At 33.8% G+C, this 25,400-nt stretch overlaps 1 protein-coding gene across 12 annotated transcripts in view; it reads left to right on the top strand.

Annotated features, from left to right (window-relative positions):
• Positions 1-25,400, top strand: part of PPP1R9A (protein phosphatase 1 regulatory subunit 9A) — a 434,558-nt gene that overhangs the window by 369,346 nt on the left and 39,812 nt on the right. For all 12 annotated transcript variants that reach the window (XM_077123485.1, XM_077123518.1, XM_077123509.1 and 9 more), the window contains 4 exons: positions 4,154-4,207; positions 6,826-7,055; positions 8,727-8,823; positions 8,928-9,099. In XM_077123485.1, coding sequence (XP_076979600.1) covers positions 4,154-4,207; positions 6,826-7,055; positions 8,727-8,823; positions 8,928-9,099 — 553 coding nt within the window. The remainder of the gene's footprint in view (positions 1-4,153; positions 4,208-6,825; positions 7,056-8,726; positions 8,824-8,927; positions 9,100-25,400) is intronic.

Raw genomic sequence — 25,400 nt, 5'->3', positions numbered from 1 at the left:
TAAAAAGGGAATTTATTAAGTTGCAAGTTTACAGTTCTAAGGCTATAAAAACGTCCAAGCTAAGGCATCCAGAGAAAGATACCTTAACTCAAGAAAAGCCAGTGGGTCCAAAACATCTGTGAGCTGGGAAGACAAATGGCTGGCGTCTTTCGGGGCCTTTGGCTTCTCCTTTCAAACAGTTTCCCCAGAGGCATTTTCATTCTACATCTCCAAATGTCTGGGTCTCATATTGACTCTGTCTGCTCTGAAGCATTTTCCAAAATGGTTCTCTCTTAAAGAACTCCAGTAAGCAACTCTACCTTGAATCGGTGGAGATACATCTCCACAGAAACCACCTAATCAAAAGGTGTCACAGCTCCATGGAAACAAATTAATAAAAAATATCCCACCCAGCAATATTGAATCAGGATTAAAGAACATGGCTTTTGAGGGGTATGCAGCAGTTTCAAACTGGCACAATTGGCTTTGGCACTTATTAGCTCTGTGAATTAAGCTTACTGAGCAGAGTTTCTTCCTATATAAAATGAAAGGGTTCAATTAGTTGATTTTTTTTTTATGATTTTCCTGTTAGATTTGTAGAAATTCTTATTGCAAACAGATAAAAATAACTGTCTACCTATAATTTGGGGCCTTATGGATCCTAAGAAAATCTGTCCTAAAGCTTTTGTCCAACATCTGGATACTGTCTGAATTTACACAATACATTCTTCTTTACCACATCTGAAGAATTTAGCTGCACATATGGAGGAATAACGCTCAAACATTTTGTTCTTACCTCACTGCTAAGGCCCCTTCTGTAATCCATTTTTAGTGAGATGAGAGGGGTGGGATGATTGGAGATCAGCTGTGGCTGTTTCACATACCTAGGATTGATCCCACACGTCACTGTATTAATCTAGTTTATATGCTCATAGGAATGGAAATGCTAGCTTGAGACAAGAAATTCTAAACTCTGCAACCTTGGCAGTCACCTTCAGGCTCTTCATTTCATAAATGCCATGCCTATAGTATTGGGAGGGGCCTTAGAAATCTTTATATACAGCTCTCTCATTTTTTCATTTGAAAAACTGAGGCCCAGAGAAGCAATTTGCTAGAGTTCATAGTAATCTGAGGAAAGAAAGTCCAAATTCTCAACAAGTTGCAGCCATATACTTGGATACCCTACCAAGAGTTAACCACCAAGAAAATAAAATCTGACACTTCCTCCATGGTACAATGTTGACTGTGAAATCTGCCCTTTTGATTTTACTACTCTTCAAATAGAACCAGAAGTGGATTTTTGGTTTGTTTGTTTGTTTTGTTTTGTTTTTGGTGTGTTTGTTTTTTTAATTTTCAGCTTGTGATGTTTATAGCATTTAGTGCTTTTAACTGAGAAACAGAGTTGGGATAATCATATTTGAGTTCAGATCAGTCCCTCTTAGTCCTAGCTGGCTTTATTGAAAATTTATCTATGCTAGTCACTGTGCTGAATGCTTTACATGGTTTATCTTATTTAATCTTCTGTTACGGAAAGTTATGTTCTATGAGGAACTGCATTTTATAGGTAAGGAAAGTTAGGGTAAAAGAGATTAAGTAATTTTCCAAGGTCAATGTGGTAGACCTGAGACAAATTCAAGCAGTCTGACTTAACCGCTCTTCACATGTGGCACATTGTAGAAAAGAACAAGTAATAGATCTTCTTCATAATTAACAATTGTCAGTGCTCCAGAATCAGTTAAGCACATGGATTTTTTGGATGCCCTAACATGTTCACACTGAACTGCATCTCCTTGGAAAAGAATTACTCAAATTTATATAGTATGTCTAATGTCTAAATAATTGTGCCCTTTTATATTTATAAAATTATAAAATATCATTAAAAATATTTATATTTATATGTAATGTCTAAATAATTGTGCCCAGTTTATATTCGTGGGTAGTTAGCACTAATATTTATTAGAAGGAGAAAGGCATATCTTCACAGCATCTTGCACAAAGCAACAGTTCAATAAATGCATGTTAAATTAATCATTATTAAGTTCCAGGATCTAATTCTGGTTTTGAAAACCATTCTCTGTAAGAACCAAACCCAGGTCAGTTACTTACCTTCTAGCCTTAGTTTTCTCATGTCTAAGGTAGGCGAGTCCAGAAATCTAAGGATTCATGATTCTGCAGTAGTATGTGTAATACAGAGCCAGTAGTTGGATGATCCACTTGAGTATTCTCCCATGTCAGGCTGCTTGCCTGGCATTGTGTTAGGCTCCTGAAAGGTAGATCAAGACTAGGGATCTGGGTGAACATGAATCTTATCAGTTAGATGGAAGGAGTTGCTGTGATTTGAGAGCAACACCGCCGTGTCTCTCAGCCTCCTCCAATTCAGTCATTGACAAAGCTTGTGACTCTTTCCTTACCAGATACAATAATGCTCTAAACATCTGCTAAAGGTAGATAAATAAGAGTTGTACCACCAGAGGTATGGTAACAAACTAGAAATAGCCATTTGGGCCTCAAGGCTATTGGCACAAGAGAACCAAAACCCCCAGGAACCAGAGAGAGGGAAAGGAGCAATAGCCACATCAGCAGGGCTTCAGGAATGACTAGTTCAGAAATAGTGTAGCTAAGATAAGTGATGCAAGTGAAGCAAAGTCAAATTTGCAATTTCACTATCACCCACCAGTACAAAGAGCAGGAACACAGCTGCAATAGTGCAGACTACACGGCCTGCCTTACCCATAACAGAATTCAAAGCATCAAAGAAGGGAGTGCTTTGCCGTTAACTTTGGGGCACTTGGGTTGTGGACTTTTTGCCATTGGCATCTAAGAGCATTGAATCAGCCTCCCCTTGATTATTCTTACTTCTTTCCCTCTTCACTCTTCCCATATGCCCCACCCACTGAGTAAAAACCAAGGGACTTCAGGTTACAAATGGAAGGGAGAGTTGAGGTTTGTAGAGGTATTGTGGTCTCCAAAGTTTCATGTTGCTGGTCCAAGAACTCTACGTCAGTGGAGTCACCTGTACAATATTTTTTCTGATTATAAAACCTCTTAGATTTATTTGATTATAGTAATATTAGAGGTTGTTAGTCCCTCATATACAATCCTAAATCCAAATGTTTGGAAGCAGTCTTTTTTGTAAGTTTATAGCAGACTCATTTGGTGATAAAATCTGACCAAAACTAAGAGGATGCTGTTTGTAATCTTTATGCACCTGACTTAATGGGAATATTCATATGTTTGGTGGTAAAATATTAATGTTTTGATTACAGAGAGCTCCCACAGACCCTGCTATGGGTAATACACAATTTGTGGAGGATGCGTATCTTTCTTTCTGAAATGGGAAGAATTCTGAATTCAAAAAACATCTGGCCCCAATGGTTTCAAATAAGGGATTATGAGCCTATTTAAATTTGGGGGTACTTAGTGGCCCCTTAAGGAAATGAATGTTTCTTTCTTCTTCCCTTACAGGAAAAAGTAAGATGGGAAGGAAGGGACCATTGAGGGGAGGAGTGAAGCAAACTGCTGTGAATTGTGGTTTTCCTGCAAATGAGCTGTCGCTGAAGCTTGTTAGAGTCTGGGTCTTCAGTAGGACCGAAACTTTTGGAGTCTAAAAATCTGGATCTGTACTTTTCCGGCAATTTTAAAAAATCACAAATTTCACTGTTGTGCTATATCATTCTTGTCTCCTTCTTTGGAGCAGTCTGAGCTGTAAAAGGCTGCGCCTCAGAGAGTGTGTCTCATGGAACCAGACTGCCACCTTTCTTCCAGTTTTGGAATAGGATGTTCACACTGCCACAGGCTGGCTTGCCTGCTTAAACAGTTCAGTCTGCAAGACTCTGCAAGGAAACAATCCCTTGTGGGATGTCTTGATACTCAAATCATAAGGGAGGAACTACAAAGAGGGCAAGAAAATATGCCTTCTTCTCTTTGGTCCCTGAATAATTAAATTGGTAACCTAATCTGATGTCAGGAAGTGTGAGCCATAAACCCTCTTAATTAGCTTGCACCCAATGAGTCATTTTATACACTGGACATTTTAATTTACAACCTGCTGTGTTGCAGCACTTTTCTAGGCCTTTTCCTATGTAATTAGGTATTCTTCTAAATTCTATAGGCTGTACAAATATAGATATACTCTCTTAATTCAGATTGCTTTTTCTTTCTTTTTCATTTTCAGTTGCAAATAAAACATGCAGTTACAGAAGCTGAGATTCAAAAATTAAAGACCAAGGTAAGAACCAATACAGGGTGCCTGAATTGTACTTTTTAAACTTCAGATACTATGAATAAGTTCAGCCCTAGGACTAAAGAACTTTTTTCCTGTGCATTTGAAGAATATGAATACTAGAGACTAATTTCCTATGTTAGATGCACAAACCCGCCTGTGAGGGCAAGCACTCCCATTTCCCTCCTCAGTGCAAATAACACAATATTTTAAAGTATATACATTCATAAAATTGTACATATGTGGCCAGTTGCCTCTGAACTGTCCTTTTCAAAGCTTCCTTTTGAACTTTCCTCAAAAAAACATATTTTAATGGTTCAAGCATGGGAAGAACACTGCATTCTTCTTTTTGTTCTTTTCTTCCTCTCTCATTTTAAATAGGCTTAATTCTTTATTTATGCTTAACATATTCAACAGAAACAGTATATTGTTTTAACAGTGTATTGTGCATCTAACATAGGAAATTAGTCTCTAGTATTCATATTCTTCAAATGCACAGGAAAAAAATAAATTATTTTTGATAGAAAAATGTCCAATTTTAGTAATAAATATTAGAGATTTAATATGTTATAATACATGCATAATTGGTTTTATGTGCCAGGTGCTAATGGAAATTTTTAGACAAGTTCAGTTCACATTACTTAAATTTTGGGGAGGAAAAAACAAGCTTTGAAAAAAGGAAGTATGTGCTTGTGGTCTACATAGGGAATAATACAAGATTCAAAAGGGCGTTATTAATTGGTAAGTTAAAAAGCACATGTACATACAGGGTTTGGGAATTGTGTCTAGTTTTATCAAATGGGTAATTTCACAGGTTTAAAAATATCCTTTGAATTACTTTTAAAACAGTATTCTTTGTTGTTTTTATAGCCTTTCAAAAATTAGGACTTAATTCCTCCCCACCCTAATGATCTATTTTCCTGTTCACATTTAACACTGTTTTGATTTTTCCCCATATTTTAAATAGAGATGAATTAGCAAGGCTGTTTTGGTTAAATGGTATTCTTAACTAAAACATTCTATAAACTCTTCGATCAAAACATGTCTATACAGCATTCACAGTGTTAGCCCAGCCCTGTGAATAATAATTTTTAAATTAGTAATGGTTGGTAAATAAACAACTTGAATACAAAACTTATTGCTTAATAAAAGATGTATTTAAAAAACCTAGTCTTATTTTAGGTTTTTATTGTTTCTTGACAGAATAGAAGTTTTTTAAGTTTTGCTTAGATAGAGTTTTAAAAGCTTTAACAGAGCTTCTTATGTTAGACTATAAACATTTGATTTAGGAAAAGCCTATAAATTCATATTTTACATTTTCTCATAATTATATTAGCACATAAAATATCCAAATTAGGCTTAATGTACTATGACTCTTTATTATCCATGTTGGTAATAAAATTCCTGATTTTGAAATGTTTTTGGCTTCTTTTTTACTTTGTAACCTATTTTGCCAATGTATTTAGTTTAAAATATACATAAAAGCGCCTTTGTTGAAATGCTATCTGATTATGAAATTGTCTTAGATTTTGAACAGTCATAGTTTACAATGAATCTACATACTTTTGAACTTTACAGGAGGCATATATGAAGTAGATGACTGGTTTGAGGGTCAAAAGGTTATTGTGAATAAATGACTTTTGACCCCTCACCTCATGGCTCAACCTTGAATTTCTATAGAAATGAGGGGGTTGGACTAGTCTGCTGTCTCTTCCTAAGTGTCCCTGGAAGCAGATTCTGAAACAGGCTGTTTTTCTGTTCCATTGGAGGGATTTAAATTAATCCAGCAATAATTTCTATTTTTACCTACTCTATTTTATACTTTTATGCAACTATAAAATTTATAAGGCTCTAGAAATTCGTAACACTGCCAGCAAAATAATGTACTACAGAATTTATCCATGTCAATTGAAATAAAAGATATAATAATAATATCAACAAAAGGGTTAAAAGCAAGGTAAAAATAGCTATCATTTATCAGATATTTGCTATGCCCAAGAAGCCGTTCCAAACATGCTGATGTGTTATATCCCAATTCTGTTTATAGATAATAGAATTGAGTCTTAGAGAACTTCATTTACTTGCCCAAAGTGCCCAAGGTTAAAACAGCTAGTAATGACAGAGCTGGGATTTCACTCTAAGTTGAATGACTGCAGGGCCCCCTTTTAGCCATTGGGCCATACAGTGCTTCAACCCCTCTAGCCCCCTCCTTGTCTCTTCCACTCCCTTTTTTGTTAATTTTTTACATATAACTGGACATTTTAAATACCTCTCCAAAAAAAAATCAGAGTTCATTGAATATAATCAATCAAATATAAAATGTCTTTTACAGTTTACAGAATTTCAGACTATATAGTGTGATGGAAAGATCACATGAATTGGATTCAAGTGTGTATTTTATCATTTATCAGATGTGACCTCAGGCAGATCATTTTGCCTTTCAAGATTTCATTTCATAATCTATGAAATGATGAAAATAGTATTTGCTCTTCTAATCTAACAGGGCTGGGTTGATCAAATGTATGTAACAATGGAATTCAATCTGAAACATGCTATAAAACTATGAGGGATTTTTGCTACAGAAATACCCAAGTAACCCTTGCCTTGATATTTGCCTTATCCAGCTGCAAGCGGCAGAAAATGAGAAAGTGAGATGGGAACTAGAAAAAAACCAGCTCCAGCAGAACATAGAAGAGAATAAAGAAAGAATGGTGAAGCTGGAGAGCTACTGGATTGAAGCACAAACATTATGCCACACAGTGAATGAACACCTCAAAGAGACTCAAAGCCAGTATCAGGCACTGGAAAAAAAATACAACAAGGCAAAGAAATTGATCAAGGATTTTCAACAAAAGTAAGCAACTTCTAATGACTAACGAATAATTGCATGAGTCTGAAGAAGATTCACATTTGGTGATTTAGCGATAGCAAGTGTAATAGAAAATAAGACCTCAGAGTTATCTCTCTTAGAGGCATAGTTACAGCATAAATCGACATCTGGATTTGGAAATCACTTCTGTCATATTTTGGCTGGGCCACAATGGCTCAGCAGGCAGAGTTTTCACCTGCCGTGCCGGAGACCCAGGTTTGATTCCTTGTTCCTGCCCATTCAAAAATAATTAATTAATTAATTTAAAAAAGATTATATATTTTATATTATACAGTTTTGGGCAACCTCCTGGGCTTTTTTGTGTTTGTTTGTTTTATAGTTAATCATTTATAGTAAGTGTTATAATATTTGAATATCTCTTTCCTTTTTGACATACCTCTGTGATTTAAAAACAAGAAGCCCTGCTAGTTACACAGAATGGCTATTGGATGAGGATTGTGTAAGGCAGCAATTGGGGCCTTGATCAAACTGCTTCTCTCTCTGTGCTTAGAAACAGTAGCTGCAGAATTTTCCCACTGCATGTTAATACTGACTGGCAAGCCCCTCTGCCCTATCACCCTACCTCTCTTAGCTGTTGAGAGACTCATAAGGGCCTCAGCTCACTGCCGTGAAAGAGACTATCACCACACTCTGCTTTTGCATTTCAGCAGCCTCTGAGGCTGCTGCTTGGCTTCCATCTGTCAGATCTTGGCATAATTTCAGGGAGACTGTCCAGCTAACCAGGGTGATCTGTACTGAAATTTTTCAACAGTTACTTCTGTTAGCTAGGACAATGAAAATTAGTGCCAGCAGTTTTTCTGGTTTCCATGCCAAGCCTTAGACTCTAAGCATATGTGTAAGATTCGTCATATATCTGTTATTTCCTATTGTGGAAATAATATATTTTAATTATTTAGGAGGGATTGCTATTAATTTATTGCTGCAAAGGAAGAATTTAAAATGAAGTTTATAGCTAAAAAGGAGAGAAATTGCTCTTTGTGACCATGAATTCAATATGTCACTATTTAGCTCTTCTTGCTAAAAATATGATAACTGACCATAGCTCATGCAATAATTTTGTATTAAATTTTGTTAAATTTGCATATTCTTTTTCAGGTTCTCAAAATGGAGATATTTCTCCTTCTTTCCATATTACCCTTAGGTGTGTAAGTTAGTGCTCCCCTTCATTGTTTCTGATCAACCCAGCCCCCTCTCCCATGTTAGTGGTAGAGAGCAATTTATTATAAATTTTCTTTTTTGTACTCTTACCATCTATGTCCCTCAGTTTACTGTTGGTGTAACATTGTAAATGTGGAACTATGATTACCTCACATGCAATTATCTCACAAAATTACCCAGATGAGTCATTAGGGCACCTATGTGCACTAATGTAGGGGTACTCTAGAATCAGGAATTACAAATGAAAATCATCGTACACAGAATCAAAGCATTTTTCTTTGCTTTGTGGCTCATTAAAGATAGTTTATCTTCTTTCATTACTATATACTTTTCCCTAACTGTGATCAAGTTTTGTTTATTTAAATAGCTGTCCAGTTGTTTATCTTACTATATAGTTTATTGCTTCAGATAAGAACTTTCATGTTTCCTCATTTACTGAGTGTTTGATGCAATCAGATGTATTATTTTCTTCTTAAGAGAACTTGATTTCATCAAAAGACAGGAAGCAGAAAGAAAGAAAATAGAAGATTTGGAAAAAGCGCATACTGTGGAAGTTCAAGGCTTACAAGTGCGGGTGAGTTATCTTCTCAAAGCCATTAAATAATAGGATGATTTTGCCTATTTTTTAAGAGAGAAATCACTGGTTTAGAGTTTTATAAATGGATTTGTTTTTTCTAGATTAGAGATTTGGAGGCTGAGGTGTTCAGGCTACTGAAGCAAAATGGGACTCAAGTTAACAATAACAACAACATTTTTGAGAGAACAACATCTCTCGGTGAAGTCTCTAAAGGAGATACCATGGAGAATTTGGATGTCAAGCAAATGACTTGTCAAGATGGCTTAAGTCAAGGTTTGTGTAATCTAACCACAGCAATCGCTTTTAATGACTATATAATGTGGCCTTAGGTTCTTTCTTTACCCAGTGATTTAAAAGCTGAAAATGTCTTTTTCTTATGGGAAAGAAGAAAAAGTTTATCAAAATAAGAACATATGATCAATTTTAACTCGTCACAAGAAATAAATGCTTTAATATAAAGAATTAACAAAATTTCATCTAAAAACAAACCAGAGATTATTTTTAAAACATAAAAAATCGATAGATTTGATAAACTGCTTAAAATATGATAGTCATCTAGAGTGATCTGGGCTACTTATGTATTAATGAGGAAGGCTTACATTTTTAAATCCACTAGAATAAAGATCTTTTGCATAACATTTCTGAAGGCTGACTACCTACTTCTAACACTTGGAATTTTATTTAGTTAAGAAGTTGTGTATGGTTTTGTGCTTTTTCCTTTGTGTCCTATGTGTCCTTATCACTTCTTTCTCTTTTCAAAGACCAAATAAGAAGACCAAAACACTGGAAAATTTTTCTATTGTGAATCATCACCTTCTTTCATATACCAACCATAAATTCATCACTTGTTTTCTCACACACATAAAATGTACAGAGATTATGTATATATAAATATATATTTATAAATTAGAAAATGTATAAGAATCTGTAAAGAAAACTACACAGGAAAATATATAACTTTGGGTTTCATCTTTTAAAATATACCCTAGCAGTCCTTGGAAAAAGTGAAAATGAAAGAATTGTGGGTAACAGGATTGTCATGACAAAGCAGAGTAGAGGCATATGACAGGTACTGTTGCAGTGATTTGACATGCAGTAAAGCCCAGTTTGTTAATGAGCTGTTTAATTTTTTGATGATTTAGCTCACATATTAAAATGTTTCCAACAAGATTTTCCTGCTAAGCAGGAAACCTATATTATATAGTTAACTTTTAGAACTAAACTCTTAGTCATTAAAGATAAAAAGTATTGGTAATCTTCATTTAAAATTAAAGGTATGAATAGAGATTGAATTCATTTATTGTGTTTTTCTCCTTTTGATGGCTTTCCTCTTAATAAGATATAATTTAAAAATAATACCTCTATGGCAACCGAAAAAGGAAAATTTAGCACCAGAATTACCACTGACTGGGAGCTCTGTGACTTCAGGAAGGTCATTCAGATTCTCTGGGTTTATTTTACTGTGTTTAATATAAAAATAGTAGTTCTTCTTTCTTCCCCACCTTTTGGAGTATTTTGAGTCTGTATGACTTAATCTATGAAAGATAAAAAGCAACTTTATTAGAGCTATTATGGAGTTATAATTTTTATTTCTGGGGCATTGTAAGATTGATATCTAAAGAAAAATACCAGAAATCAAGCCAGTGTGTCTTTTCACACTTTGAATATTTTAATTTTAAAATTAGTTGTAATTTGTAGTAAGTGTTCCTGCCGTGGCACACACAAAGTTTGATCAGTAACCAGTAGCTTTCCATGGTCTATTAATTATGGTTCTTTCTTTCAGTTAGAAATAAGTATCTTGTCAAACATACAATTAATGGTATTTATTAAATTATATGACTACAGAAGATCAACAGACTATACCATTAACCTGCTGATTTGGATCAAAACCTTACATTTCTTCTGAACCTTTTTTTTATTCTGCACCCTCCATTTTTGCCACATAATTATCAGTTTCCCTAGCAACATTGTCGGTTCACAGTGAGATGCCAAGACTACTAATTCTTACTGAAACCATTCCATGTTCATGCAGTAGAGGTAGAATTCGTCATCTCAGATATTGGTAGCGTACATATCAAGCAGTGCTCTTCCCGTTTTCGTGCCAAGGACAGTCAATGATACAATCTTCTTTAATTTCAATTGCTTGATCACATAAACTAAAATAGCTTGGTCAGTAGTTAGATAGGAATGTTCTGAAAAGCACTTTTCTAAATTGATCCTTTACTTCTGTTGCTAGGGAACACTGAAGTGTGAGAGGTTTAGAAAGGAGAGTAAAGCTGCAGACCTAACATAGGCCATTCAGCATTTAAAGATACCTTCGTACCTTTTTGCATTAGGATGGGTACAGTGGTTGCAGTCAGTTCCCCTGCCTTCTACCCATTAGATGCAGTATGCAACCTCTCCGCCTCCTTTGGACTGTCCAGTTCTGATTTGCTTTATAGGCACTGGAGTGTTTTATCTGAGAGTAGAGTGATTTAGCATATTTTTAGGCCTTGAGGCAACTCCGTAAGCAAATGGATTTTCAAATATATATCGGTGAAAAACTTTCAGAATAAAATAATGAAAGACACGAAAGAAATGGAAAGCGACAGGGAGTGAAGGAGGGAGAAAGGAAGGAAGAGGAAGGGAAGAGCACCAAACAGCCAATTTTTCTTCACATGGACTCATATTATTCTAGAACAGAGCATCCATTTAGGGATGGATTAATTATAAGACTTTGAGTATTGAGCTATTGTAAAATCTTACAATGATTAAAATTAAAAACCATGCAAAAATTTGTCACAGTTAAATTATATTTGAATACCTTTTGTATGGGTCTCTGTATAGGCTACATCAACTCAAGTATCTCATTAAAATTTTTGATAAAGATTATATGCACAAATTCATTATTTAATATATTCTAGTACTTTTTCTTATCATAAATGCAGAAAGCAAACGTAATGGATTTTTTTTCATCAAGATTCATAATGAGACCCAAATTCCCTTTGGTTTACTCTAGTATACTGGTGAAATATTATTTTCCATGTGTGCCATAACATGAAAAATTATACTTTTGCCCTACCACATATTCTGTTTGTCTTTTTCTAAGTGGCTATGTAATGTGATATATATTAGAGTTTTCTGCCTTGTATCTGAGGGCCCTGAACTGATTAGAATGTCTGTGGCTGCCCAGCTGTTCATGTCAGGATTAGAATAAGAGCAAAGGACAAATATGTTAGATCTCTGTAGAAAAAAGAGCTGTGATCTTAGTTTGATTATATTTCCTAGAACTGTCAAATCCACAACGTGTTCTTCCTAGGTACTAGACCTTCCATACAGATATGATGACAAATTTTAATTTCAAGCACTTGAAAGACTGTTTATTAAAGAAAGATTATGCATATTCCATAAAGATCCTGAAGGAAAGCCTAGGACCAATAGGTGGAAATTATATTTGAAGGCAGATTATGATTATCCTTCCTTGAGAAGTCAGGAATAACTATCATATCATTAAAGAAGAGTTATTTTGAACACTGAAAAGTGTACTTCTAGGCTTGTTATTAGCAAGGAAAAGAGTGGCCACTAAATAGATAGCAGTGCTATGACCTGTAAGGTATACAAGGAGGTTTATAACGTGAGCTAGCTGGGCTCAAGGATGAGGAAGTTAAGGGGCTTGATATGAGACAAGTAAATAGAACATTAATGCACTATATGAACATCTTTAGAGATGTGAGGGAGTTCAAAGAAGATAAAAGTGTAATAAAATTAGGATTTTTTTCCTGATTCATAGACTTACATAAAGTTCAAGCCATTTGAAGTGGCATAGGATATTCTTGGGGTTTAAGTGGGCGATATGCCTAAAAATGCATATTGAGCTCTACTTAGAGGGCTCTGAATGCCTAAAAAAGAGGTTTGTATTTAATTGTATAAACATTATGAGTTAACAGTTTTGAGGCATAATGGGAACTGTGTGTCACTTCCAGGTTTGTAACTGTGGCTCAAGAATCCCTGTGGACTTTAGCTATTGCTACCCAGTGCTTCTTATTTCTCATACCCATGTATTCAACCACTATACTACTAGTTAGATAACACTGAATGTTACCTTCCCAAGAGTGTGAACATAGAGGATTATATAAAGTGTTTTATACTTAGTTCTTTTAATTATTTATTATTCTTTAGCTCTCATGATAACTGTGCAAGAAGGAAAAGACGTAAATTGTTAGATGGGGTATTGTAGGAAATTCTAGACTTTGAGAATAGATTGTGATGCTGAAAATTCCTCAATTCTGGATGTCTTTAAAAATAAGAGTATTTTATAGCTACTTTCTAGGGAATTTAAGAATATCCTGGAGAAAAGAGCATAAGGATATGGAAATAATATACTTCTTGCCTTCTCTCATTTCTCTTTCTCTTTTTCCACAAAATGGTTTAGGTGTTGCGATAGGGCCCATATTTCCCAAAAGTCAACCACTAAGATGTACTCTGTAACTGAAGCCTGAACCAAGTTCACAGGATTCCAAACTCAGTAGAATACTGAGCTTGCTTAGGTATTCAAGACAGCCAGTTATCCAGTCATCAATCCTCATCCACATGGTTTGCTTCTTGTGCCCAAGTTGTTAACATATGGTTTGCCTGGAATCTGATTATTCTTGATTGAATCCTCATCTTAAGTTTATTCAGATTTAAAAAGATCTTTATCAGGAAAAGCTAGAGGAAATAACCAACTGTATTACAGCTGTCTGCCTTTCTACCACCTCTTTGTTTACTTAATCACATTATTTATTCATTCGTGCACTGTCTAGAAGTAACTTGGAGAGACACCTGAATAGGATGAATTGAAAGTGGCAAGATAAGAAAGAGCAACAACGATGAGGACAAAGTAGAAATCATGTTGCAAGTATATATTCCATACTTACACTCTTCCTGAGACTGAGCCCTTAATTTGGCTCTAAACTTTCTAGTTGCCAAAAGGAAAAGGAAACCCTTGTCCCATTATTCATTGTTCATAAGATAAAAACAAACAATCTGCTTGTTTTAGTTTGGTGAAACTGACAAAATGCATATACCAGAAATGACTTGACTTTACAATGGGGATTTATTAACTTATGAGCTTGTATTTCTTAGGCTGTGAAAATGTCCAACTCAAGGCATCAATAAGTGGTGCTTTGTGTCTGAAAGTTGTCTACCAGAGAGCTTGGGCTCCTCTGACAGATAGCAAGGCACATGGTGACGTCTCCTAGTCCTTGTCTCCTATGTATTATTGTTTATGGCTTCTGGCTTCAGGGGCTTCCTCTTAGCTTCTCTGGGGCTTTTTTTTCTTTTTCTTTCTTTTTTTTTTTTTGTCTTTTATCCTCTTAAAAATGACTCCAAGGTGGTGCAATGGTGGCTCAGCAGCAGAATTCTCACCTGCCATGCCAGAGACCTGGGTTCGACTCCTAGTGCCTGCCCATGGAAAAAAAAAATGACTCCAGTAAGAGGATTAAGTCCTCTTTGAATGAGGTGGGCCATATCTCAATTGAAATAACCCAATCAAAAGGTCCCACCTACAATAGGTCTACACCTTCAGGAATGGAGTAAAATAATTATCTTTTCTGGGTATCCACAGCTTCAAACTACCACACTGCTCAAAAGAAGTGCAGCTCTTGAAAGTAAGATCAATTCATGCTTAGTAGTGAGCAGTGCTATTAATATTGACAATACCCTTATAGTACATTAATGATTTCATTAGGATACATCACACAAAGAACCTCAGTGTAGTCAAATGGTATAGTGCAAATGTACAATGCAGTGTTCAGTAAAAGCAATTTAAATTTTTGAAATCAGTAGAATGAATAGTATATAATGGTACTTAGTTCTCTGGTTCTGACTTGGTGCTTAGATAGGTGTCAGTCATGTATGTCAGTGAAGTAAAACTGTTAACCATATTGTTCAAAACTTCTGGAATGGGTTAGTGAGAGAGATGTGTTGAAAAGCTCAATATTGTAATTTTGATTTATTTATTTTTTTTGTCATATCAGTTTTTGCTTTATGTGTTAGAGGTGATGTTAAGAGTATATACAATTTAGAATTGTTGTTTCTCCCTGGTAGGCTGACCTTTATCCATTTTTTTACTTTCATCCTTTCTAGTGTCTCATTGTAGACAGTATACATATATGTTTTTAAGTTGTCTCTCAATTTTTATTTTTAAAACATATTTAGAAAATCATTATTTAATATAATTACTGATATATTTGAGTTTAAATCTAACATGTTTCCTTTTTGTTCCATCTTCATTCCTTTTCTCTGTTTTCTTTCTTTTTGGATTAACCAAGTGGGTTTTTTTATTTCATTTTTCCCTCAAATTAACTTTTATTCTTTTAGCATATACTATAAATACAATTTAGAATATTGAAGGAATGCATAGATTGATTGTTAATTAAGAAGTTACCCCCATCCAGGTGTTATGTTCTTAAGTGAGCTTATAATAACTATTGAATGTCAGCGAGCTACAGATTATACTCCCTGGCAGATAACTTGGGTTTGGTTTTTTGCTTATTTAATGTTGTAAAGACCTATATATTTTAACAAACAATTGAGCTGAAAGTAGAGCTAATACATTTTTATGAGCTCTAAGCTGTCTCACACAGTTATGTTCCGGAATAGAAAGCCCTTCCTCCTCATCAGTAAAATAAAAACTCATTCATCCACCCTAGACTGACTTGCTTTAAGTAACAGTATTTCTTGGTGTACTATTATCTAATAAAAATATCTTATTCCCAATATAAAATATTTGGGAAATATGTATTGCTACTAATGAAGTGAGGTAACTTTTATGTAATTGTTATTTACAAACAAATTAAAAATTGGAGATATCTGCCCCAAAATGATCATTTCTGATTTAGAATAATTGATCTTTAGCTTACTTTCAGGCAGTAATTAACAAGGAGATTCAGTTAACTGTTTAAGCCACTACTAATTGCAGAAAATAAAACTCTATAATCGACTTGTAAAAGTATACTCCTGTCTATTCTTTGACTTATTAAATATGATATCAAATAGTTAACAGAGACTTTAAGAAGAAGCAGATTTACACTAAAATACAGATTTCTTTGGATTTTTTGTTTGTTTTGTTTCAGTATTCCAATTGACTTTGTCTCTCAAGTTAGAATTATGGTGCAGATTCTTTATTGAGCTCATGATTCTCTTAAACTCAAAGAAAATTTTTAAAGTTTGAAATGATGTACTATTGCCCTTGGTAGATTTCTTATTTGGTTTTTGGGCTAATGGTTTTATGTGAAGTCTGCCTGTCTATCAGGTAAAAAGTTACCTGGAAGAACTCCAAGATGTAATTGATAAAGCAGGTAGCTGGGATACAATTTGAATAAACTGAGACTCTAACAACTCTAAAATTTTAAGAGAATAGTAGATTGCTCTTTCTTAAAAAAATTGTATATTTTATACTCAAGTCAGTAGAGGAAGGATGGTAAGAAATAGCTGAGTTTTAGAGTCACAGACTTGGATTTAAACAATAAAGCTTTTGCTATTAATTGTGTGATTGTGGAAAGTTATTTGATTTTCTCTGGTGGGAACAATAATAATAAATGGAATAATGAGAACCTAACTTACAGGGTCGTTATGAGGATTAAATGAAACCGTGTTAAATACTCTGCACAGTACCCAGCGCATAGAAACAGCTTATTGCTTGCCATCATTGTAGTATTAATAATAATAGTCACTGTGTTGAGCATCTTAGCTGTCCTTTTACAGTGGTGTGTAAATATCTCTAGAGGCAGAAAGGCACTTTTGATTGCTTTATTCAATTTAAATCATCTGTAAGCTCCACGAAATAATGAAATGTTATAGGGATCTAGTTAGAACAAGTCCTGGATTTTACAAGAACCTGAGTGTTGGCCTAGAGAGTGCAGAGAAGTGTCAGCCAAGATTAGGACCTCCATAAGCTCATTCAGCTTCAGGGACTTCAGTAACTGTGCCACAGACTGCTTTCAAAAAGCCAGGCTTAGTCCTCTCTGTAAAGTTTTATTGTAGTTGTGTTGTTATTTTTTTCCAGAACACTGAGAATTTTATAAGACTTTATTAATCATGTGGGATCTTAAATGGCCACTTCAAATTTTTCTCATGGCACTTTCTAACCTCTCAGAGATATCTTTGACCACCAGTCATAACTTATCAAATCAAGTACCAGGCAGATGAGACCTATGATTTCTGTGAAATTTTATAATTAACACTGATCTTAAAATTTTATAACCAACTAGAATATGGAAATAGGGGATAGCTCTCTCTGCAAGTTAAGTAAGCTAGAATTTTAATTGCCTTCAACAAAGAATAGGTCACCATTATAAATAGTGCTGTAATGAACAACCTCACACATATGTCATGTTGTTTTGCCATCCTAGAATGTAGGATCCTTGAGTTAAAGGACAAATGATTCAAAAGCCTAACAAATTCCAAGTGAGAAAGATAAAAAAATGAATCCATATTTAGGCACATTATAATGAAACACCAAAGACAAAGAGAAAATTCTGAATACATCCAAAGAGAAAAATGCCCCTCCCAAAAAATTACACTGAAACCTAACTTCATAGTAGTAACACTGGAAACTAGAAGACAATGGAGCAGTATCTTCAAAGTACTGAGAGAAAATAACTTCTATCTGTGTCTTTCAAAAATAGGAGAGAAATAAAGATATTTTCAAACAAAATTGATCATTTTTATTAATAAACCCTCAGAAAAGAAACGTCTGAAAAATGTACTTAAAAAAAAAAAATGATCCAAGAAGGACAATCTTAAGGTTCAAGATGGATCACTGAGCAAAAAGACAAAATTACACTGAAATTGTCTAATATCTAAGCTAAATATAAGCAAACTGAATCCAGAAATGCATTTTAAAAATACGTAATGTATCATGACCAAGTTGTATCTGTGCAAGGGACAAGACTGGTTTAATATTTGAAGGCCTACTCATGTAATTCACACATTCACTAGAAAAGAATAGTATGTAACCATCTTAGTGGATGAAGCTAAACATTTAATCAAGTTTAATAACTATTCATAATAAAATAAAAACTCTATTTTATCAAGCCAGAAATAGAAATGAACTTCATTAGCTTGATATTATGAGGCTAACAAAAATCCCCCATTAAACATCATGTTCAATAGTGAATTGTTAAAATCAAGCATCTGCTTTAAAATCAAGATGCAAAAATGCTTTTAACTTTTCACCACTAAATGTGATATTATCACTTCTATACGGTGATGTCTTAGTGGACCCATTAAGTACTAACACACAAGCAAAAGTAATACAAGTTAGAAGAATAGAAATAAAAGTTATCATTGTTCACTAATAATAAGATTGAATACATAAAAAAAGAGTCTACTGAAGTAGAATTAATAAGAGTTTAAAAGGGTGTATAACTCTAAGAATCATTAGACTTCAATCAATTCTAACAAATAGAAAACATAAGTTTTGTAAGATGCTACTACAATAATAACAAAAATATAAGGTAGTCAGTAATGAATCTTAAAAGATTTTCAAGACTTATAAGAAAGCCATTAAAGAAGAGCTAAATAAATTGTGAAGATAGCAAGCCTCATTATTGTAAAACGCCATTTGTGCCAAATTAATCTATATAGCCCATATAGTTTCAATCAGAATTGAAGAAAGTTTTTATTTTCTTTAGATCTTGGCAAGTTGTTTCTAAAATATATATGGAAGAACAACTTGGTCCAGAATAGCCAAGAAATTCTAAGGAAGAAGAATAAGGTGAGGGAACTTGTTCTTTCCGGTATCCTACCTAATGTCATTAATGAAATAAATTCCGTATGGATAAAAGCCTCAGATTAGAAAGGCAGTATTTAAAACTTTTAGATGAAATATAGGAGAATATTTATATGATTTCTGAAACAAGACACAAAAACTCCAAATTGTAAGGAAATTTCGATTAATTTTACCACAGTAAAATTAGTCATCATCAAAAGAGACCATAAAGTACGTGGAAAGAAAAGCCACAAATTGGGAGAAGATATAGAAATATTAGATAAAATATTCTTAAATATAAATATTGAAAGATAGGAATGAAAAAATATGAAGAATTAAAATATTAGTTTAAGATTTAGTAAGGAGAAAGAAGGGCAGTGCCAGTCAGACATTCATATCAATGAGGAGGTCCCCAAGGTCATTGAACTATTCCCAAAAATGATTTTCTACTGTAGCTGTAGCCATGTGTTATCTGTGTCTTTTCTCTTGAGCCCTCAATACATAGTGGCTCTTTTCAGATACCTGTTATATAGGGCCAAGCCAGACCCCTACCACTACAGTTAATTTATTTACTGATAGATTCTGAGAATACATTAAACAATCACTTTTAACATTGGAGCCCAGAATTTTAAAATAAAATTAAAGGCATGATTAAAGCCAACATTCATTAGATGGAAAGTCATTAAAGGGAAGTGAATGCTTACTCTCCATTATCAGGACAGTCTCATGCAAGAGCATTAGGTACAAAGCAATGAGGTAATTATCCCACGCTGTCACATTATTTAGTTCTAAATTGGGGGGGTGGGGGAAGGAATTCTGGAGCAGATTCAAATTTTTTATCATATATATAGATATAATTTCTTGGTAAATTTTCATAATTTGCATTTTTCCTGAACAAATTATTTTCATTTCTTTTTAATCCCCAATAAATAATTTTGACCATGAAATATTATTGAATAACATTAAAGAGTGAACATTTCTGCTAAATCACTATGAAAAATTTTTAATGAATAAGTCAAATTAATTAAAACCAATATTTATTATTTCCTGGCATATCATTGGAGTAAAAATTTATTCTCTTATTCAGAAAACAAAGCACCTAAATTAGCTGTCTAATTTTGTGTGCGTTTTTTGTATTTGTCTACATTTAAGCCTTTCAGACTTTTGTTATCAAATCATTGAGACATTTAAAAGGAGGTGCTCAGTTGCAAAGTGACAGCTCTTTTTGGTTTATATTTCTCTCTACATTTTCATAAGTTCAGAGAAGTTAACATACCCTTTGGTATTACTGAGGTATTAATTAGCACAATATATCAAAAGTCATATTGAAGCACAATGTTATTTTGTGAGAATGAGCTTTAACTTGGTAATTTTCTATTCATTTTGTTGGCTACTTTATATTTTATTTTGGCGTTTTAATTTTATTAACTTGCAATAGAACTGTAAAAATAAATTAGGATCTTCTGGAAACAAAGATAATTTTAACCCAAATATAGGATTTAGCTCCTTCCTGAGAAAACTTCCAAGACAGCTTTATTCCAAAGTTTTTTTTTTTTTCTACATTTTAGAAATATGGTCTGGTCCACCATGAAAGTCAAATTATATAGGTTGGAAGATGTCACTTATTTATTCTAAGGTAAAATGGGCTAAAATGATAAGTTTGGAAATCAGGGTGAAAGAACATAAGTAGGAATGAAAGGATGGTAATGGAGTGTGGTATACATGTGAAAAGCATGCCATAGACTTCTGTAGGTTTTTCAAGTGGCCACTGATTTTACTTAAGATATCTTACAGCCAATAGGAAATACAAATCACTCACGGGGTCTTGGGATCTATAAAAATTAAAATGGAAAAGATGAACAGCTATCCTGAAGTTAGGATCAAAAAATTCTCCTATGTGTATGATTCTGAACAATGTGGCAATTAAATTGCTTCAGTATTGTGGCAATGAGTTCCTTAGAAACTTTTTCTCTTAATTCAGTACACTAATGTCAGGTTATGATGAACTCCTTTAGGTAGACACAAATTAATTTGATCTGCTTCAATACTGTACAGTAATTACTAGGAACTTAAACTTTAGAAACTATATAGATACAATGAAAACTGTTAGTTGTGAGTATTCTTAGGATGCCAAAGGGTTTTTGAGCACTGAGATTAATTCAGAGATTTATTTTAGCTTTAAACTTGTTTTATTTATTTAAGCTACTTTATCAAAAACCTAGCCTTTAAATGTTTCTCTTTAGTTTGAAAATCACTCTTAAGGTGCCTTTGACTATTATTTATTTCCTATTTACAAACTAACACCTAAAAAATATTTAAGATTACAAGTTATAAATTTGTTATATCTATTATCCTTTTAATTACAATTGGCTGACTGCTGGTCTTCCCAAGTTCTTCAGGAAGTCTTAAACATCTGTTAAATTAAATGCATACCAATTTGAGTGAATGTTAAGTCTATTTAAATTTTCTGATGCTGCATTTAGCTAAATCTTCCAATGTTGAAAGATTCCTTCCTAGTAAAGAAGTCAACATTTATCATCCCCAGTAACTGTGATTGCTTTCTACCAAAGGCATAAGAACTGAGTTCTTCCCGTACTAACCAAGGAAGCTGTTATATCACAATAGGTAATTGGGGTTGGGGAGTGTCTGTTTAGCATGTTGGGGTTAATAAAACCCAGATTTGACTGAGAAACTGACCAGATATTTATAGGCAATCCTGAGCAAAAACATGAAAGCTTTCTTATTGTTGCCATGTCAAAGATACTATAACATCCAGAAGAGGACATCCATATATATATACAACCTCCTTAGTCTCAATTTATGCACATTACCCCATAGTTCTATTCTCCAGAGTCAGTATTTCCCAACCGGTTTGCTCATTTGATTAGATTTTGCATTTCTTTGGTTTTTTAGGTTATGGAGATGGTTTTCTGTGACATTCTAAAACATCTGATGCTGAAAGAATTCTGAAATATTTAAATAAATGTTTTTCTTTGCCTAAATCTAAAGTATGCATTCTCTCATATTCTTGGAATAATGCAACTCTTACACTTGTTTCAAATAGTATTTGATGGTAATCAAGGTATCTAAGTTTATTTGTTTTTTTCTGAATTGTTGCCACTATCTCTGTGAGCAGTTTAGAGGCATTGCTGAAGAACTGTTTCTGTGACATATGAAGCAGATTTTGTACCTCTTTGCCAACCGAGACCAGGACTGTAAGCTGACCAAAAGCGGAAGGCCTAAGTTAGATGTCTGAGTGCACTGGAGAAAGACCACACTAAAACAAATAGCCAAATTATGTTTCAAAGCCATACAGATAATTTGGAGATTGCACTTATTGATAGAGTTAAAAAACAATTCCTTAATATTCTTTCAAAGATTAGCAAATGAATTGTGTAGTTAGTACAACAATAAAATCAGACCTAATTAAAAGGTTAGCAAATAGTAATAATCTTCTATTCTAAAACAGTAAGAAATTGGCTTCTTGGAAAATTTTATAAATACTACTTGGGGTACAGAATGTATCAGCTTTTAGGTGACAATAAAAATAAATAATTATTAATAGCATTAACTGTTGCCCATAGACGGTTCTCACCAAAATACTATCATAAGATGAGCTGAAGTTGGGTAACTTGGTCTCAAGTTACCATATCTAGTTCAGTACATCTTCCCATATAAGTCTAAAGCAAATTAGTACCTGGAAGCTAAATCATAGGACCTTATTTAGGCCAAGTTGTCTGACAAACAGTAAAGTAGCAAGGCAGGCTAACAATCATCATAGATGTAACAAAAGTGCATGCTTCGCATGTGGAGAAGACTGACAGTCATATAGGAATTTGACACGTTTCCCTGGACTAATATCAACATCTGGGAAAATTGAGTCCTAAAACAATACAGAATAGAATTAAGATATTTCTAAAATAAAATGCACTGAACAAAATTTTTTCTTTTGTTATTAATTTTAAATACACAAGTAATACATAAATACAAAATATACATAATATAAAACTTTTTAAACATGCAAATTAGATTAAGGTACACTTTGAGCAGCATCCCTAAATTTAATACCTCCTCTGCAGTTAACCACTAGTATCAAGTATGAAATTTATCTTTCCATCTTTTGCTATGTAATTGTTATATACAAATATTTAGCATTAGAAAATATATTTTATGTTACTGACTTTTAAATATTTAAAATAAATGTACATTTTCTGCATCTTGCTTTAGTAACTTAATGTCTTGTTGCCCTTCCCATGTAAGTAAATAAAAAACATTTATTAGTGTTTATAATATTCCGGTTACTCTTCTAAGTATTTTTATAGCTATTAATGCATTTAATCCTCATAACAGTGCACTTATTACTATACAGTATTATTATCATGCCTGTATTGTAGTTGAAGACCATGAGGGACAGAGAGATTAGGTAAATTTTCCAATTTAGTGGCAGAACCACTTGTTCTGGATTCTATTCAAGGAAGACTAACTTCAGGTCTGCTCTCTTGGTAACTATTTTACACTGTTTCTCTGAAATCTCTAACCCTACCTTCTGAATGCAATATTAAGTCAAACCACAGTGGACCTATCTTTTATGAACTTTCAGTGATTGTGAATGATACGCAGGTTTAGTGCAAGTTAAAAAATGCCACCTAAGTGCCTCATTTTACGCAGGATTTCAGAGGATAGTATGATAAGTGAGGCAGTTTGATTAAATGAAATGTAACTGTTTCATGTCCCACTGATTTGGGAAGAAGAATGCACTTAAAAATGCCAAGCAGACCCCACTGTTATGCTGCTCCATTCCCCTGATTCCTTGCCATTTCTATATTAGCATAGGCAGCATTCTATTTGCGTCAATGTAGTGAAAAAGCTGAATGACTCACAGCATTACTGTAGGGATCTGGCCTCTGTGGGATATGATATGTAACATCCTAATTTCACAGAGCATTTTTCATAACAGCTGCTAACATTGTAATTGAAGGCATTAAATTCCTTTAAAGAATCCACTATAAAGCAATATTGAAACTAGTCTGAAAATACAGTTAGCATGAGGCTGAATCCCACCCACTCAAAACTACCAAGTCCTTAGCTGCTTTATATCCTTTCTGTATTTGTCTGTCTAGATTTATTGATCCACTTGAATTTGTTCTTCTTTTGTGTTTCTAGCTGTATTTAAGTTAGAGATCAGCTGTTTTAGAGACAAGAAGGTCTGGAAAGAAAGAATAAAGAGGAAAGCAGAGAAGGAAAAGGAAATTTTCCTCATACCCTCATGGACAACAGGACAGGATAAAACTGGACAAAAGGGATAGTGGATGAACCTGGGATCTTGAGTTTAAGAAGCAGTGTCATACTACTGATTAAAATTTACTATTTTTAAAGTTTGAAAAAAATCTTTACAAGGGATGAATGTTAGCCAGAAAAGCATGGCCATTTCTAAGCCTTTCCATTTAGCAGCACATAATTCAGAAATGTTGAGCCAGTTGGTTTTATCCTACCACATTGCCATTCACAAACTGACAGCTACATTTTTATGTTAGAATTTATTCTTTGGATAAACATAAAGCCCTCTTTATTTGTTTGTTTTACTTCTGATGCTGTGTATTTCTGAAAATTTATAAAGTTAGCCCTTGACATATATTTTTGTTTGGGACATTGGGACTAAAAAGAAGCATTGAAAGGCAAAAGATTGGTGAGTTTACTTTCAAACTTGAGAGTGACCTTCTAGAAAGAGCAAAGTTTATGAAGAATAAGCCCTGTCCAGGCTCGTCTGCAGATGAATTGTGGATATATGTTAGTACACAACTTAGTCACTCTCTTTGAACCTCAGTTTTCTCATCTGGGAAATAAGATTGGACATGAATCCCTGAGATTCTTTTGAGTTGTAATATTATACAGCATAGCATAATGGTAAAAGATAGTTTGTAGCAGTCTAACAGATCACACTTCTAGTTACCCAGCGGCATAAGTCTTCTAAGATATGCAATTTTGTTCTTTCTACTTACTCCTAAAGAAAAATGTTCCTCAGGATGCATCTCATGGACCGCATCCCTTCCATCTCATCCTGATATAAGTGTTGTTCTCAGACCCTTTCCATTTTTCTGATTTTGTACTTTTTAAAAAAAAAAAAACGTGAATCACTAATATAAAGTGGTCTTGGAATATTGCTTTCAGACTCTGAAAACTCAATTGCAGGTGATATGTGGTTGGCAGCTTAGGTAGTGAATTTATGACACTATCCTCCCCATTCTAGCTAACTGCATTTTTTTAATATAATTAAAGAGGTTGTTTACAGAACAGTCATGCGTAAAATATAGGATTCCTGTGTACCACCTTATTATTAACATCTTGCATTGTTACAGTGGTTGAAAGCACATTTTTATAATCATACTGTTAGCTATAATCCATGGTTTAATTTAGAGTTCACTGTGTTATGCAGTTCCATGGATTTTTTTTGTATTAATTAAAAAAAATTAACTAATTCTTAATATCATCACATAGTTGCATATTCATCATTTCCTAGTACATTTGCATCGATTTAGAAAAAGAAATAAAAAGACAACAGAAAAAGAAATAAAACCATAATAGAAAGAAAAAAAAACAACAACAAAACTATACGTACCATACCCCTTACCCCTCGCCTTCACCTACCACTATTTCAAGCTGAATTTATTTTAACATCTGTTCCCCCTGTTATTTATTTTTATTCCATATGTTCTACTCTTCTGTTGATATAGTAGCTAAAAGGAGCATCAGACATAAGGTTTTCACATTCACAGAGTCTCATTGTGAAAGCTCTATCATTGTTCAATCATCATCAGGAAACATGGCTACTGGAACACAGCAC

Source organism: Tamandua tetradactyla, chromosome 1, assembly GCF_023851605.1.
Source record: "Tamandua tetradactyla isolate mTamTet1 chromosome 1, mTamTet1.pri, whole genome shotgun sequence".
Classification (NCBI taxonomy): domain Eukaryota; kingdom Metazoa; phylum Chordata; class Mammalia; order Pilosa; family Myrmecophagidae; genus Tamandua; species Tamandua tetradactyla.
The sequence above is the reverse complement of the archived record's forward strand: the minus strand, read 5'-3'. Positions and strand labels throughout refer to the sequence as shown.